At 45.5% G+C, this 16,128-nt stretch overlaps 2 protein-coding genes across 2 annotated transcripts in view; one reads left to right on the top strand and one right to left on the bottom strand.

The window, feature by feature from the left end:
• The window catches only part of LOC126251845 (epimerase family protein SDR39U1), a 44,643-nt gene extending 44,446 nt beyond the window's left edge, over positions 1–197 (bottom strand). The window contains exon 1 of the mRNA XM_049952520.1: positions 68–197. Coding sequence (XP_049808477.1) covers positions 68–89 — 22 coding nt within the window. The 5' untranslated portion in view covers positions 90–197. The remainder of the gene's footprint in view (positions 1–67) is intronic.
• Positions 198–377: 180 nt separating this feature from the next.
• LOC126251846 (mediator of RNA polymerase II transcription subunit 10) lies at positions 378–15,489 on the top strand. The gene is made up of 3 exons (XM_049952522.1): positions 378–518; positions 653–736; positions 15,169–15,489. The coding sequence occupies exons 1-3, from the start codon at positions 397–399 to the stop codon at positions 15,368–15,370; spliced, it is 408 nt and encodes a 135-aa protein (XP_049808479.1). The 5' UTR covers positions 378–396; the 3' UTR covers positions 15,371–15,489.
• Positions 15,490–16,128: the final 639 nt, after the last annotated feature.

Raw genomic sequence — 16,128 nt, 5'->3', positions numbered from 1 at the left:
GGAAAGGGATGATATTATCTTTTTATTTTGCGAATTATTCAGATTTTTAGTGCCATGGTCATCGTACCTATCACAATGTTTCTCGACATCTTCGTATAGTTCGCTTTCGCTTGCACAGATCAAATAACATAAGAACACTGAGTTTCAGGATACAGATATGCTTATTAACCCCACTGCGCAAGTACGCTAGCCACTTCTTTTTCCTGTCTTTTTATCAATATCCTTCTCCACTTTGATCTTTTCTTATTATGATTTTTATTTACATTATTTCTTTCTCATTCCTTATTCCACTTCCAACACTGAGTATTTTTATATTTTGGCATCCAAAGAAATAAAGAAATTTATCTTGAGTATTTTATCTTTGTGTTTTGATGTAGATTGTAGACTTAAACAATCATGGCGGCGTCACTGGAAAACTTAGAGACGCAGCTGGAAATGTTTATCGAAAATGTTAGGCAGATAAGGATTATTGTTGGTGATTTTCAACCTCAAGGACAAAATGTGTTGAACCAAAAAATGTAGGTGGTATAAAAGTTCGTGAAAATATATATGGTGCATTGTGATATGTAAAACTTCATTGTATAGTTGTCTCGTAGGTACAGTTTTCGCAATATATCTCACTGTTTATTACGTTTTCATTGTCATCTTACAGTCAGACACTCGTGCACGGCTTGCAAGAAATTGACAAACTGAAGGGACAGGTGCAAGATGTCCATGTTCCTTTAGAAGTGTTTGAGTAAGTAATGCTTCATTTTAACCCAAATGCAACGAACGTACTGTTGTAACAGTAGGCTTGTATTGAACTGACTTATAGTACTCTATATACAGACTTAGTGTCCTCTATAAATCAGCAAAACATCACCTTATTGTATTCAGATTTTCCCATGTGTTGACATATATCCATACACGTAGTTTATGACCATTGGTGAAACTTGGAATGTAATTGTCGAGTGCAACTGAGTTACAAATTTTATGGCAATCGCTTAACAGTACTATTGACTGCATGCAATGTAAGAGCCTCTGTTCACTGTAAACATATTTTAGTCCATAATTTTACATTTCTGTACATCAAACCAAGTTGCCAATGTTTGCACCACTCTGAAATCTTACCAAGATCTGACTGGATATTTGTGAAACTCTTTTCAGATAATACTTTGTTATGATGGCTGCACCACCTGCAAAAAATCTGAGGTTACTGTTAATATTACCTGTCGTGTTATTAGTAGACAATATGAACATACATGACTCTGTGTATGTATGATCAGTGAGGGCCCCATCATACTTTTACTCGGGCATGCTGCTACATCTGTCGGTGACTCTTCATCCAAGACAATGTACTTCACACCAAGAAATCCTCAATCCTGTTGATTTCATTTGGTACCTCTTATGATTGTATTTTATCTAGGAAAGCTGTTTCTATTACCAAGTCAGTTCTCTTTTGAAGTCAAGTCAATTGTCTTGATCCATGGCTTTCAGGGTTCCACGTGAGAAAAGTGGTAAATACATGTCTTCCATCTCCATTAGGCTGTTCTTTCAATATACATTTAAATGTACTAAAAAAAAAAGAAAAAAAATGCCACTGTTGTCAATTTCAGGATTTCTGCACTTAGTTTTGTATCAGGCCTATTGTTTTATAGTAGTGCACCAATGTCTGGAGCTTGTTGATAATAAGGATTTCAATAGTCTCAAGGGGAGGGGGGCATTTCTTTGAATTTTACTCTAGTATCCAAGGATCTCCTATAGCGTTATCTGGACGGGATGGATACTCAACTTACATAGTCATACCCCGGTTGCAGCTTCTGCTGTATAGTGCTCCTTTGACCTATTAGGGGATCCCTACAATTCTCAGCTCTATGACATAAGTGTAAGAAGTTATAACGTATCTTTTTCACTCAACAATCATTGGCCCCAACCAGTTCTGGGTACAATGCTGCAGATTGTGAACTTCATTGAAAAATTCTGTGAGCAAGGGTGGTCTTCTTAATTTTCTCTGTCATTGACCCAATGGGAGGATCCAAGTATGACTTTGGAGGCCAGACAGTGACATGGCTGCTGGAAGAGGCTCTTCGACATGTGGAGTAAGGCTCTCGTGCCCATGTATGCCTGCCTTCGTCCCTCCCTCTCCCCTCCACACACACACACACACACACACACACACACACACACACACACACAAAAGGGGGGGGGGGGTGAGAGGGAGATAACAGTGTGCTGCTTCTTATCCCTTGTTACCAGTAATTCGCAGAATGTTGAAACTGCTTATGATTAACAGATCCGTTCTCTTTTGGAGTTACTTCCAATTGGCATGGATTTCCCAACAGCTTCGTTAGTTACATGTTCCATAAATCATTTGAATGATTTTATTATTGATTTGAAGTGGAACAAGGATATTATTATTGTGAACACTAATGAAAATATTTCAGTCCTTGTCAGGCAACTGCACTTGAGAACTAGAGATTGTTTCTTTATGCTTTTGGGGGTTACCTTTAAAACTTGCTTTTCAACCTTTTGGACATTTTATGTTATTGGGAAAATGATTAAAAACTTTTGGTGCTGCCTATTGAACACCTTTCGGTGCTACCCAACAGATTTAATAATGGGAAATAAAGGTCATTATTTCTTCTAGTGTTGTAGGTATGGACATCATTGTTCTTATGAAATTGTGTTGGATTATTTGTGACATATTTTATTAGTGAATATAAATATATAGTGATGGTACTGTTAAAATGCGTAACAGCTTGAAGAGGAACCTACACAACTAAATTGTGGGTGAACAGCACATATTAGTCTGGGTCGACAGAAGCGTCCGATCCCACGCGTCGGCTTTGACCGGTGACGTAAGGGTGTTTTCGTGTGTGACGTCATGACGGTGCAGAGTTTGGTTTGTGAGTGTGGCGTGTTTGTAGATGTCGTCGTATTGTGGTTTGTTGTGCTCTCTGGTGGTATGTTCAGGGTTTTCACTTGTGTGGTGTAATGGGCAAAGTTTGCTTTTGCTCATTATCCAGAATTGTTCGAGTGTCGGCTGTGTTTGTAGTGGAATTTGTTTCAGTGAGTTAACGATTTTGTGTGAAGGTTAATTTAGTGTTGTTAGCTGTACATCGTGTGGTAATTTTAGTAAAATTAATCGGTTGTTGTTTTTGTTGGGGAATGGATATGACGGATAAAATTAACAGTGTGCAGGTCAAGGGAAGTGTTCGATCCCAACGTGTGGCCGTGTATGTTGATATTGGTATCAGGAGATGTTGTTGAGCTATATAGGTCAAGGGAAGTGTCCAATTCCAGATGATATTGTGTTTAGTGGTATTTGGGGAGTTTTGTGATGTCAGTTTTTTCATCGTTTTGTGTGGTTTTGTATGGGGGTGGGTGTCTAAATGTGTTTATATTTAGTTTGCCCCCACCCAAAAACACCCCATTTCCCGCGCTTGTCCCGTTAGTGGCATTAGGCTTTTTGTGGAAAGTGTGTGTGTTTGTTTTTTGATGTATTTTCGTCCTCATAATGTGTACGTACTGACTTTATATGCGCCATATTGGAATCGTGGTTTATGGTCGTTTCCAACATATTTGTGACGTCATGGGTCAAAGCAAATGGGCGGAATCGGACGCTTCCATACTGCTGGCTTTTGTAAAATCTGTACTTCCTAAGTGATGAGTTACCCAGAATGTGTGTGTGTGTGTGTGTGTGTGTGTGTGTGTGTGTGTGTGTGTGTGTGTGTTAAACCAAATAAATAAAGGTATGGTATCTAAAATGTAACCAAAATAAGAATGTATACAGGTGTGTGACGTACTGATTTGTGATGATTGTATTTTCCTCAATATCTACATGAACTCTTCAGTAAAATTTGCGTCCTCTCTCATTTTGATGTTTTTGTCAGCTCACAACCAAATTATCACTGTCTTTCCGATTCTAGATCTCGGGCTATGCACTGTCACAACCACCTTCATTTGAATCATCTTCAGTGCTAGAAATACAATACCTCTTTTCTCATCTCTCATTGGTTACACCAAACTATAGTCCCATTATTTACACAAAAATAACATGTTGCCAATTTACGAGCAATAAAGATACACTGCTGTGACTGACACAGGTCCTAATCTGGACATCAGAGATGTTATTGTTTGGGGAATACAGAAGCCTCTTGATTCCACCTGTCTGCTTTGACCCATGACATCACCTTTATGGCGGAAACAACCATTCTCATCGTCTCCAAAGTGGCACCTATGACGTCACTACATAAACAACAACAAACATATAAAATACATATACATCTAAAAACAAAGATGATGTGACTTACCAAATGAAAGTGCTGGCAGGTCGACAGACACACAAACAAACACAAACATACACACAAAATACTAGCTTTCGCAACCAACGGTTTCTTCGTCAGGAAAGAGGGAAGGAGAGGGAAAGATGAAAGGATGTGGGTTTTAAGGGAGAGGGTAAGGAGTCATTCCAATCCCGGGAGCGGAAAGACTTACCTTAGGGGAAAAAAGGACAGGTATACACTCGCGCACACACACACATATCCATCCGCACATACACAGACAAACAAAGATGATTTGACTTACCAAATGAAAGTGCTGGCAGGTCGACAGACACACAAACATACACTCAAAATACGTACGGATGGATATGTGTGTGTGTGCGAGTGTATACCTGTCCTTTTTTCCCCCAAGGTAAGTCTTTCCGCTCCCGGGATTGGAATGACTCCTTACCCTCTCCCTTAAAACCCACAGCCTTTCATCTTTCCCTCTCCTTCCCTCTTTCCTGACGAAGCAACCGTTGGTTGCGAAAGCTAGTATTTTGTGTGTATGTTTGTGTTTGTTTGTGTGTCTGTCGACCTGCCAGCACTTTCATTTGGTAAGTCACATCATCTTTGTTTTTAGATATATTTTTCCTGCGTGGAATGTTTCCCTCTATTATAAATACATATACAAATACAAATACATATAAAATCAACACACATACCTGTCTCCAAAACTATAATCAAACTAATGGGACCAGTGCGTGAAATTGTAGTTTTTTGGGTGGGGACAAACTAAATATAAACACATACAAACACACGCAACGATCCCAAACCACACAAAATGATGACATAAAAACACCACAAAATTCCCAAGTTCCGCTACACAATATCGACAGGATTCAGTCACTTCTCTTCATCTAAATAGCTCAACCACAATTGTCCATGTCACAAAATAAAAACCAACGACTCCAAAAATTATAATCACACCGCAACTATCGATACCACAAAACCAACACCTAAAACAACAAAAATTGCAACTGGGCACTTCCCTTGACCTACATAGGTCAACAGCAACTCACGATACCAAAAAACTACACTTCCCTTGACCTACATAGGTCAACAACAGCTCACGATACCAAAACACACACAGCTATGACAACAAATTGCAATCGGTCACTTCCCATGACCTATGCAGCTCAAATACAACTGACGATACCAAACAAATTGAAATCGATTACTTCGCCATAAGATACATAAATTAACCACAAGTGTCGATACCAAAACATCAACCAACACAGGTGGTAAATAACACCAACCCAACAACACATAAAAACCCCACCGAACATCATAACACGCGAACAGTAAACCCAAAAAAGAGACTACTTACCATAAAAAAGTTCTGGCGCTACACACTAACCCGCAACTCGCATATTCTGCTTGCATACGCCGCATTTCACTATATCCATCACAAGCCCAAAAAGTTGCAGAAACTTAATGACAGACATGTCATCCCCCATTTCAGCCTGCAGACGTGCACTATTAAACTTAGAAGTCATATCCATACCTAACAAAAGAAGCCACAAATTCAATTAAAAGACTTACCGTGTGACGAACAGCAAACCAATAACATCAAACGACACCACAGTAACGTAAACACAACGGAAACGTAATTTTTTAACTCAGTGAAACTAATTGCCATTCTTCTATAACAGTCATGACCAATAAATGTACACTTCAAGCATCGACACCCAAATGAACCCAATACACTACCAGAGGACACCACCAACCGCAACAAGACCCCGCCTGCAGGTTTGGGGGTTAGAATAGGCCCGCGGTATTCCTGCCTGTCGTAAGAGGCGACTAAAAGGAGTCTCAACTGTTTCGGCCTTATGTGAAGGTCCCCTCTCGGGTTTGACCTCCATCTTTCTAAATTATTCCGAAGAGCGAGCCAATTGGGGAAGGGCGCCTTCCATGGTGCACTGTATCCGTCGTGCATTGAGACCTTTAGCCAGCTTTTTCGTCGTTGCAATGGTGTCCCGCTCGTTCTCCATCTCTTGGGCGAGGATACGTCCCTGGGTACGATTACCACGCTGCACTCTGCAGTGTTGCTTTTAACTGCGACAACGACCTTGGACTTTCTTGCACCTAAGATCCAGCACGGTAGCCAGTCCGTTGTGGTGGGGCCACCATGTACCCTGTTGGTTGTAGCCCCCTGACAACACAGGGATCGCTCTACTGATGCCTGCGCCGTTAACTCCCCACGTATGCCAAGGAGTAGATGCCCATCTCCCTGGTGCATCAGGACTCCCAGCAATGGACATCCTGCCAGGTGGCTATTGCTGTGGCTGGGTGGCGCCCGTGGGGAGGGCCCTTGGTCGGAGTAGGTGGCATCAGGGCGGATGACCCGCAATGAAGCGTGGTACATCATCTCTCGCTGGTGGGCCTCCACCAGCAGTCTCTAAGCGATCGAGGTCTAACCTCAACAGCAGGAAATACGAACCACGATCTTTTCCCTCCCTGGCCACTCCATGGGAGGAACGTCTGGCAGAAGAAGGCAGTGGGGAATGTTCACCCCGTTACCTCGTGTGTACGCGGGTTGATGGGGACTCGTTTATGTCAACCAAGCCCCAGTTTTTTGTGGAGCATTTAGAGGACAAGTTTGGGGAGGTGGAGGGCTTGTCCAAGATGCGCTTTGGTTCTGTGCTCATCAAAACTGCATCCTCTGCCCAGTCACGGATGTTGCTCAATTGTGACAAGTTGGGGGATGTTTCAGTTAGCATCACGCCGCATAAGAGTCTCAACATGGTCCAGGGTATTATATTCCACAGGGATCTTCTTCTGCAGTCCGACGATGAATTACGCTCCAACCTCGAATGACGAGGTGTTCACTTCGTCCGGCGCGTCCATCGGGGTCCGAGGGATAATCAGGTAGCCACCGGTGCCTTCATCTTGGCCTTTGAGGGTGATGTCTTACCCGAAAAGGTTAAGGTGATGGTTTACCGTTGTGATGTGAAGCCATATATACCTCCTCCGATGTGGTGTTTTAAGTGCTGGAAGTTCGGGCACATGTCATCTCGCTGTACTTCCAGCATCACCTGTCGAGATTGTGGCCGTCCTTCCCATCCCGATACTCCATGTGCCCTGCCTCCTATCTGTGTTAACTGTGGAGAACACCATTCCCCCTGCTCACCAGACTGTAGGATCTTCCAGAAGGAAAGGAAGATAATGGAATACAAGACTCTGGGCCGCCTGACCTACACCGAGGCAAGGCGGAAATATGAGCGGCTACATCCCGGGCCCATGACATCCACCTATGCCGCTGCTGCAACAGCGGTCCGATCCTCTCCCGTGTCGTCACGTACTGTTGCCTCTCAGCTATGTCAGAATGAACTGGCCCCCTTGGTTGTGGGGGGCACTTCCCCCTCTGTTGCTCCATCTACTCCAGGAGCAACACCACCCCAACCATCGGGGACATTCGTCCCCCCTTCCCAGCCGGAGAAGCGTGAGGCTTCTTCGGCTACTCTAGCCAGGAAGGGGTCCCTTGGGGCCCTCCCTTCCCAGGCTTTGCCCAGTGCCAAAGCGGACACCCGCAAAGTTTTGAAACAACAACCGGTCGCTGGTCATAGGGCTTCACGGTCGTCGTCCGTCCCTGAGACTGACCCAGTGGGGCCCTCCCAGCCAGACCCTCCAAAGGCACAGCGTGCAAAGCAGTTGAAGAAAAAGGCTCCCAAGCATCCTGACATTGCGGTGGCACCTGTCCCACCGCAACCTTCAAACTCTGCGTCTGAGGATATGGTGGAGATCCTGGCGTCCGCTGAGGACCTCGATCTCGCCGGTCCCTCTGACGCCATGGAAAGCACTAGCACAGGTGCTCAATCGGAGGCAGCAGGTGACCCAGCGGCGTAATCTGCCTTCCCCGTCCCGTCACGCCTTTCCCAGCCGTGGACAACACCATCCTCCAGTGGGATTGCAGCGGTTTCTTCCACCATCTCGCTGAGCTCCGCCAACTTATCAGCCTTCACCCTTTCTTCTGCATTGCACTTCAGGAAACTTGGTTTCCAGCAATGCGAACCCCCGCCCTCCATGGCTATCGGGGTTATTATAAGAACTGGGCAGCTTATGAAAGGGTGTCTGGTGGCGTCTGCATATATGTCCTTAACTCTCTTCACAGCGAATTTGTACCTCTACAAACAGCTTTAGAGGCTGTCGCTGTTCGGGTGTGGACGCCACAGGCTGTTACCGCCTGCAGTCTTTACCTTCCACCAGATGGTGCTGTCGCGCAGCATGTCCTGGCTGCTCTGATAGCCCAACTGCCGCCATCTTTCTTGTTGCTGGGCGATTTCAATGCCCACAACCCTCTATGGGGTGGGACTGTCGTCGATGACCGCGGTCGTGCCGTGGAGCATTTGTTGGCTCAGCTCGACCTTAGCCTCCTGAACACCGGTTCTCCCACGCATTTCAGTGTGGCGCATGGCTCGTTCTCGGCCATCGATCTCTCTCTTTGCAGCCCCCGACTTGTCCCATCCCTCCACTGGAGAGTGCATCCTGACCTGTGTGTTAGTGACCATTTTCCCATCTATTTGTCACTGCCCCAGTGTCATTCTTCTGGGCGCCTGCCCCGCTGGGCTCTCCACAGGGCTGACTGGCCGGCTTTTACTTCCGCTGCAACCATTGAATCTCCCCCACAGGGTGACATTGACGAGGTGGTCCATGTCTTAACCACGTCCATCATTTCAGCGGCCGAGGCTGCCATCCCCCGCTCTTCTGGACTCCCTCGGAGGAAGGCTGTACCCTGGTGGTCACCGGAGATTGCTGAGGCTATTCGCGACCATCGGCGGGCTCTCCTGCGTCATAGGCGGCACCCGTCTCTCGAGACCCTCATCGCCTTCAAGAGGCTCCGTGCCTTGGCCCGTCGTCTTATTGCACGGCGTAAGCAGGAGTGCTGGGAGAGGTATGTCTCCTCCTTGGGCTCCCGTGTCTCCCCCTCGCTCGTGTGGTCCCGGATCCGACGGATTTACGGATACCAGACCCCTATGGGTGTCCCTAGGATCTCCTTGGACGGCGTTGTCTGCACAGACGCTGCCGCCATTGCTGAACACCTTGCTGCGCACTTTGCTAAGAGCTCTGCGACTGCAACTTATCCCCCCACCTTTCGCTCTCTAAAGGAGCGAGCCGAGCAGACGCCATTATCATTCCACACGCGTTGTTCTGAAAAATACAATGCTCCTTTCAGCGAGAGGGAATTCCTCGCTGCCCTCGCCGATTGCCCTGATACAGCACCAGGACCAGACTGCATCCACGCACAGATGCTGAAGCATCTCTCCAGGGACTGCCAGAGACACATCCTCACCATCTTTAACCGCATTTGGAGCAAGGGCGTGTTCCCGTCGCAATGGCGAGATGGTCTTATTGTCCCCATCTTGAAGCCCGGTGCGGACCCACTGGCGGTGGACAGCTATCGTCCCATTACCCTCACCAACGTTTTGTGCAAATTGCTCGAACATATGGTGGGGCGGCGTTTGTGTTGGGTCCTTGAGTCGCGCGGTCTCCTCGCTCCATCCCAGGGTGGCTTCCGTTGGGGCCGGTCTGCAGCGGACAATTTGGTGCGGCTGGAATCTGCTATCCGTACGGCCTTTGCCCGACGTCAGCATCTCGTTGCTGTATTTTTTGATCTGCGGAAGGCGTATGACACCACGTGGAGGCATCACATCCTTGCTACGTTGCATGAGTGGGGTCTTCGTGGTCAGCTCCCGGCTTTTCTTCAAACCTTTTTATTGTGCCGCTCTTTCCGGGTGCAAGTGGGTGCCGCCTCTAGTTCATCTTATATACAGGAAAATGGGGTCCCGCAGGGCTCGGTGTTGAGCGTCTCCTTATTTCTAGTGGCCATTAATGGTCTGGCTGGAGCCGTGGGGTCGTCAGTGTCTCCTTCTTTGTATGCCGACGACTTCTGCATCTCATTTAGCTCCACGACTACGGGAGTCGCCGAACGCAGGCTGCAAGTAGCCGTTCGCAAGGCAGCTTCATGGGCTCTGACTCATGGTTTTCAGTTCTCTGCAGCCAAGACTCGAGTTATGCACTTCTGCAGGCGTCGGACGGTCCACCCTCATCCTGAACTTTACCTCGACGGCCACCTGCTTGAAGTGGTGGACACATGCCGCTTCTTAGGACTCGTCTTTGATGCCCGGCTCACATGGGTTCCTCATATTACTCAGCTGAAGCAAAAGTGCTGGCAGCACCTCAACGCCCTCCGCTGCCTGAGCCACACATCTTGGGGTGCGGATCGCTGCACGCTGTTGCGATTATACAGGGCCCTTGTGCAGTTCAGGCTTGATTATGGGAGCCTGGCCTATGGGTCTGCATCAGCCTCAGTGTTGAAGTTGTTAGACCCCATACACCACTGTGGGGTTCGGCTTGCAACTGGCGCTTTTCGTACGAGCCCCGTGGATAGTTTACTGGTGGAGGCCGGGGTTCCCCCGCTGCGGATTCGCCGCCATCGACTGCTCGCCAACTATGCTGTCCATGTGCATTGCTCGCTGGGCCATCCCAATTGTCGCCTGCTTTTCCCTGCCATGGTCCTCCATCTGCCCGAACGGCGACCTAGGTCTGGGCTTTCCATAGCTGTCCGCGTCCAGTCCCTGCTGTCGGAACTGGGGCCATTCCCTCTTCTGCCTCCCTTCCGGGTCCGTGCACCTACGCCTCCCTAGTGTTTGCCCCGGCCATCCGTCTGTCTGGACTTGGCACAGGGACCCAAGGACTCGGTTCCGCCTGTGGCCCTCCGTCGCCGTTTTCTTGCGCTCCTCGCCTCATTTTCGGGCTGTGAGACTGTCTACACTGATGGTTCCCTGGTTGATGGTCGCACTGCCTACACTTTTGCTCACGCTGCCCATGTTGAGCAGCGCTCCTTGCCGGCTGGCTGCAGTATTTTTACTGCAGAGCTGGTGGCCATATTGCGCGCTCTTGAACATATGCGTTTCTGCTCAGGTACGTCCATCGTCATCTGCAGTGACTCCCTGAGCAGCCTCCAGGCCATCGACCGCTGCTATACCTCTTCTCCTCTGGTGTCCTCTATTCAGGAGTCTGTTTCCGCCATTACCCGTTCTGGTCGTTCGGTGGTCTTTGTTTGGACGCCAGGTCACGTTGGCATCCCGGGGAACGAACGTGTTGACAGGCTGGCCAAAGGGGCGATCGACGCCCCAGCTTTGGAGATCGGCCTCACGGCTCGCGATCAGCAGCTGGTGTTGCGCCGTAAGGTGCTTGGGATGTGGACTGCTGAGTGGCGTGGCATGACATCCCCGAATAAACTGCGGGCTGTCAAGGAGACGACCGATGTGTGGCGCTCCTTCCTGCGGGCTTCTCGCAGGGACTCTGTCATCCTGTGTCGGCTCCACATCGGCCATACCTACCTGACGCACGGCCATCTTTTGCGTCAGGAGGATCCCCCCCCTGTGCGGTGTGGGTCCCGGCTGACGGTCGCCCACATTTTGTTGGAGTGTCCCCGACTGCGCACCCTCCTGCAGTCTTTTAATCTCCCGGGCACTTTGCCTTTGGTTTTATGCGACGATGCCTCCATGGCTGACAACGTTTTAAATTTTACCCGTGGTAGTCCTTTTTACAGTTCCATTTAGGGATGTCCTGCACCTTTCTCTTTCTGTGTCTCTTGTCCTCGAGTCTCTCATATTTGGTTGCCGATTTTAGTGGGTCGTAAGATGGTTGACTCTTTCCCTTTTTTTTGTTCTCGTGGTCAGTCAACCAGTCTTCGGCCATCTTATTTTCTTCTGTTTCTTTCTGTCTGGTGTTCATCTGTACTCTTCTTGTCTGTAGTGTTCGTTGCCTAATTTGTGTTCTTTTAGTGCCTGGGGGGGGGAGTCTCCTTCCCCTTGGGGTTTTCCCTGCTTCGCGAATTTATGTCTCGCCTGTTTTTGGAATGGGGGACTGATGACCTTAGCTGTTTAGTCCCCCTTAAACATCCCAACAACCACCACCACCACCACCGCAACAAGACGACATCAACAAACACAATACACTCATAAACTAAACACTGCACCGTCATGACGTCACGCGACACCCTTACGTCACAGATCGAAGCCGATGGGTGGGATCGGACGCCTCTGTTAATAGTTAGTTTGCCTCCAAGATTCTACTGCTATGGACTACAATGAAGGGGGAGGGAATATGTGATATATGAAGGAACAATTGAAGGATTTAATTTCCTATTATTTATTGGTTGTGAGTCTGATCAAATATGATGGTTCGAATGAGATGAGCTCCTCCCCCAGGGATCTACAACTCTTCTGTGAATATCTCATTGAGAAACATGGATCCCTCAGTGCAGCAGTTCTGTTTCCCTTTCTGTGCTGCTAGTGTAACTTCTGCTCTCCCAGGGCTCAGCCAGTGATGCCTGGGTGTGAACATAGGGGATCCTGAGCTGTGGGTTGGCTTGTGTCACCGGTTTTCTATTGCTAAAAACTTCGTGGATGTGCTTCAGTGACAAATGAGGAGTGTTACGGTGGAAAGTTGCGTGTTTTGGAGAGCGGGGATACTAGTTAAGGCCCCAATTTCCAAGGATGTTACAAAGCTCCATAAAAAGAAACTCAAGATTTACTGTATGACAATGGATGGATGGTTAGGCAAAACGGTCATTGGAGCCCTGCCACACGTCACGTGTATAACACTTATAACGCTTACTGAGGGAAGGAGTGGTCTGCCAGACTTCATTACATAGATCTCCAGCTGTTTGTGGGAATATATGTGAATCCTAACAAACACAAAAACCAACCACTCATTGGTATGGGTGCACTTTAGAGATCACCAACACACCCTGAATTTGTATTAGCAAAATCTAATCTTGTTCTTCGTAATAGTGCACAACAGTCCAGAATGTCTTTGTTGTGATAGAGGAGAAGGGTCTTTCAAGAAAGTTTCTCCTCCCACATCAACAAAACTTCGGAAAGTATTGTTTGAACAGCAAAATCTTTCAAATGACTTCGCAGTGGAACACTCTTGTTTGGAACTGCTTCAGCATACTAACAACCAAACTACTTCACTTGAAGAATTTTTGTCTGTACATTTTAAAAATAGAAAAACAGAATTCAAGGACGTTGTAAGTTGCAGAGGTAACACACATGCTGCTGATTTGCAAAATGAATGGGAAATGGAAAGCATGACATAAGTTAGAAACATGGAGAGTGAACAAGTGAGCTGCAGAAGACTACCACTTTCATCACAACATTAAATTCATCTAACCATCAAGCACACAAAAGGCTGGATTTATTTGACTGAAGGTCAGTCCTTATGTATGCAATCCAGTATGTTGCTATATGTGTCAAAGATACGATAATGAGACAGCAGAGTATAATGGTAAAGCGATGTGTGGAAAATCTGAAAAAGTCACCCAAGGAAGTGGGGTCATTGTGTTCAGTCCCACATTTCAGTGTAAATTTAACACGTAATTACACTGCTTGGAGCAGGAATTGCCTGGTGTTTTAGAAGAAAAGACAGTTCAAGAAATTAAAGTGACCAGAAGAATTTTATGTATCCAGGCATAGAATTTAATATCTGCTGTAGAATCAGCGATAGAAAATACATCACAGCTGACAGGGCTGTTACCAACTTTCAACTGCAAAGCGTGTACGTCTGCAGGTGAAAACAGTGGTTGTCTATAGAGTGCTACGATGCTGAGGCATTGGCACAGATAGACATACAAAATCATGCTATGTTATTGGTTGAGGGAAACAGGCAAAAGAGCTACACCATGCCCACTTCAGCTCTCAGAAATCTGCTATAGCAGTCTCCTGGCAAACAGAGGCAATCAGGCCGGAAATATTTGTTGACTAAATTTCAAGTTGTCCTGATCTAAAAACTCCTCTCCAGTTGATGGTTCCTATACCACAATGAAATTGGGATGATTTAAGGACACATTTGGTAGCAGCAAAACTTTAAACACACAATAGGCTGTTGTGCCTATTGTACAAGACATACATTTAAAACCTTCTAACAAACCTTTATTTAAAGGCTACACCATCCTCAGGAAGGGGATAATATAGGTGCTGATTGCTTAGAGACACTAGGCGAGAGTGAACAAGTGAAAGGAAAAAGTGATGCTTACAGCAAGTTCAAACCACATTTACTTACTATCTGCTCATGATACAAGGCATTATGTACCTGTTATCAATACCAATCATCTCCAAATATAGCTGAGCTTGTCATGATATCACATTTGTTGGCTTCACCAACTCATAACCTAATTATCAGCTCTCAACTTCACACCAACTGTCTGACAAAACAGGCCAATGTCACAACCTTCAGTATATATGAGGAGGATGTGTGTGTGTGTGTGTGTGTGTGTGTGCGCGCGTGTGTGTGTGTGCATGTGTGCGTGCGCGCGCTGAGTGGGGGAGGTTGAAGTTACAGAGGCAGAAATATAATCTATGAAGAACATAAAGTGGTTTCAATTTCATCGTCATCTATATCATACTCTGGAAGCCACCTAATGTTGTGTGGCGAAGTGTACTTTTTGTACCACTGACTGAGCCCTCCAACCGTGTTCCACTCGCGAATAGTGCTTGGGAAGAATGATTGTTGGTAAGCCTTTGTATTGGCTTCAGTCTCAAAATACACCACTTCACATTTCCTATGTTACCAAAAACTGTATGAAACGGATACATTGCCAGCTTTTGCCATAGAGGAGAAGCAATTTGGTTTATACTTTAATCCAATCACCAATCAAGAAAACATTTTAAAATGTCAATGTAATAGTTATATTTAAGATGATGTTGGATTTTGAAATAAATTTAATCTTCGTATTCCTGCTAACAACAGTTATTCGGTGTTTACTGCATAATAATGAATCTCTTGTATGATTTTGAAGAATTTTGCTTTGTAGTTTTTTTCTTAAACTTTGATATATTCCATTTTTATGTTGCAGTTATATTGATCAAGGCAGAAATCCACAGCTGTATACCAAGGACTGTATAGAAAAGGCACTAGCCAAGAATGAACAAGTGAAAGGAAAAATTGATGCTTACCGTAAATTCAAAGCACATTTACTTTTAGAACTGAGTAATGCATTCCCAAATGAATTGGCTAAATATCGAGCCATTCGGGGAGATGAAAGACCTCTACCTTAGATTTGTAAAACTCGTGTGCATGTGACACCTGTGAAAGTGACAGTAAATTTATGATTGTGAGTGAAATGTTATTTGACTGTTTTGTGTTGAAAAATACATGTATAATGTGTAACAGAAAAGGATCAGTTTCTTTAGAATCTTTTTTATGATGATTCTTTAATTGTACTCATGAATTCAATTTTTGACCTGGATAGATTGCTTGGTTTATTGGTTCAAAATTGAGATGTACCATTTCATTTGGTAAGTGGTAAAGTATTGTATAAGAGATCTTCCAGTTAACTTCCAGTCTTATAACTGGAATATGCACAGAAGTGTAAATTAGACAAGTGTCTGTCATTGTGAATACAGTGCCTTGTTATGTTAAAATAATTGCTTTTATTTGAAAAAAAAAACGTTAAATTTATTTTGTTATGTTTTGAGTGGGATAATCTGAAGGCAAACAACAAAGTGGTCATGTGCTTGTTTTGAAATACAATTTAAAATATGAAGGTGAACAACAAAATGCTCATGTACTTGTTTTGAAATACAGTTTATGATATTTACATCATGGAAGTGTATGATGTGCGGAGGACTGCGTATTCTGCCACTGCATAGAAAGTAGAATGAGATATTGAGGCAGTTTTCATTGTTAAAGTAAACTGAAAAAGTGAGGCATTGAGACTTGAATTCATGCTTCGTTTCTTTTAGACAATCAGGTCTTGATTAAAAGACTGCCAGCTGTACCCCCTTCCCCCAAGTGTAAATAAGTACAATGTAAT

The sequence above is a fragment of the Schistocerca nitens genome, chromosome 4 (genome assembly GCF_023898315.1).
Source record: "Schistocerca nitens isolate TAMUIC-IGC-003100 chromosome 4, iqSchNite1.1, whole genome shotgun sequence".
Classification (NCBI taxonomy): domain Eukaryota; kingdom Metazoa; phylum Arthropoda; class Insecta; order Orthoptera; family Acrididae; genus Schistocerca; species Schistocerca nitens.
This window is presented reverse-complemented; position numbering and strand designations above follow the sequence as displayed.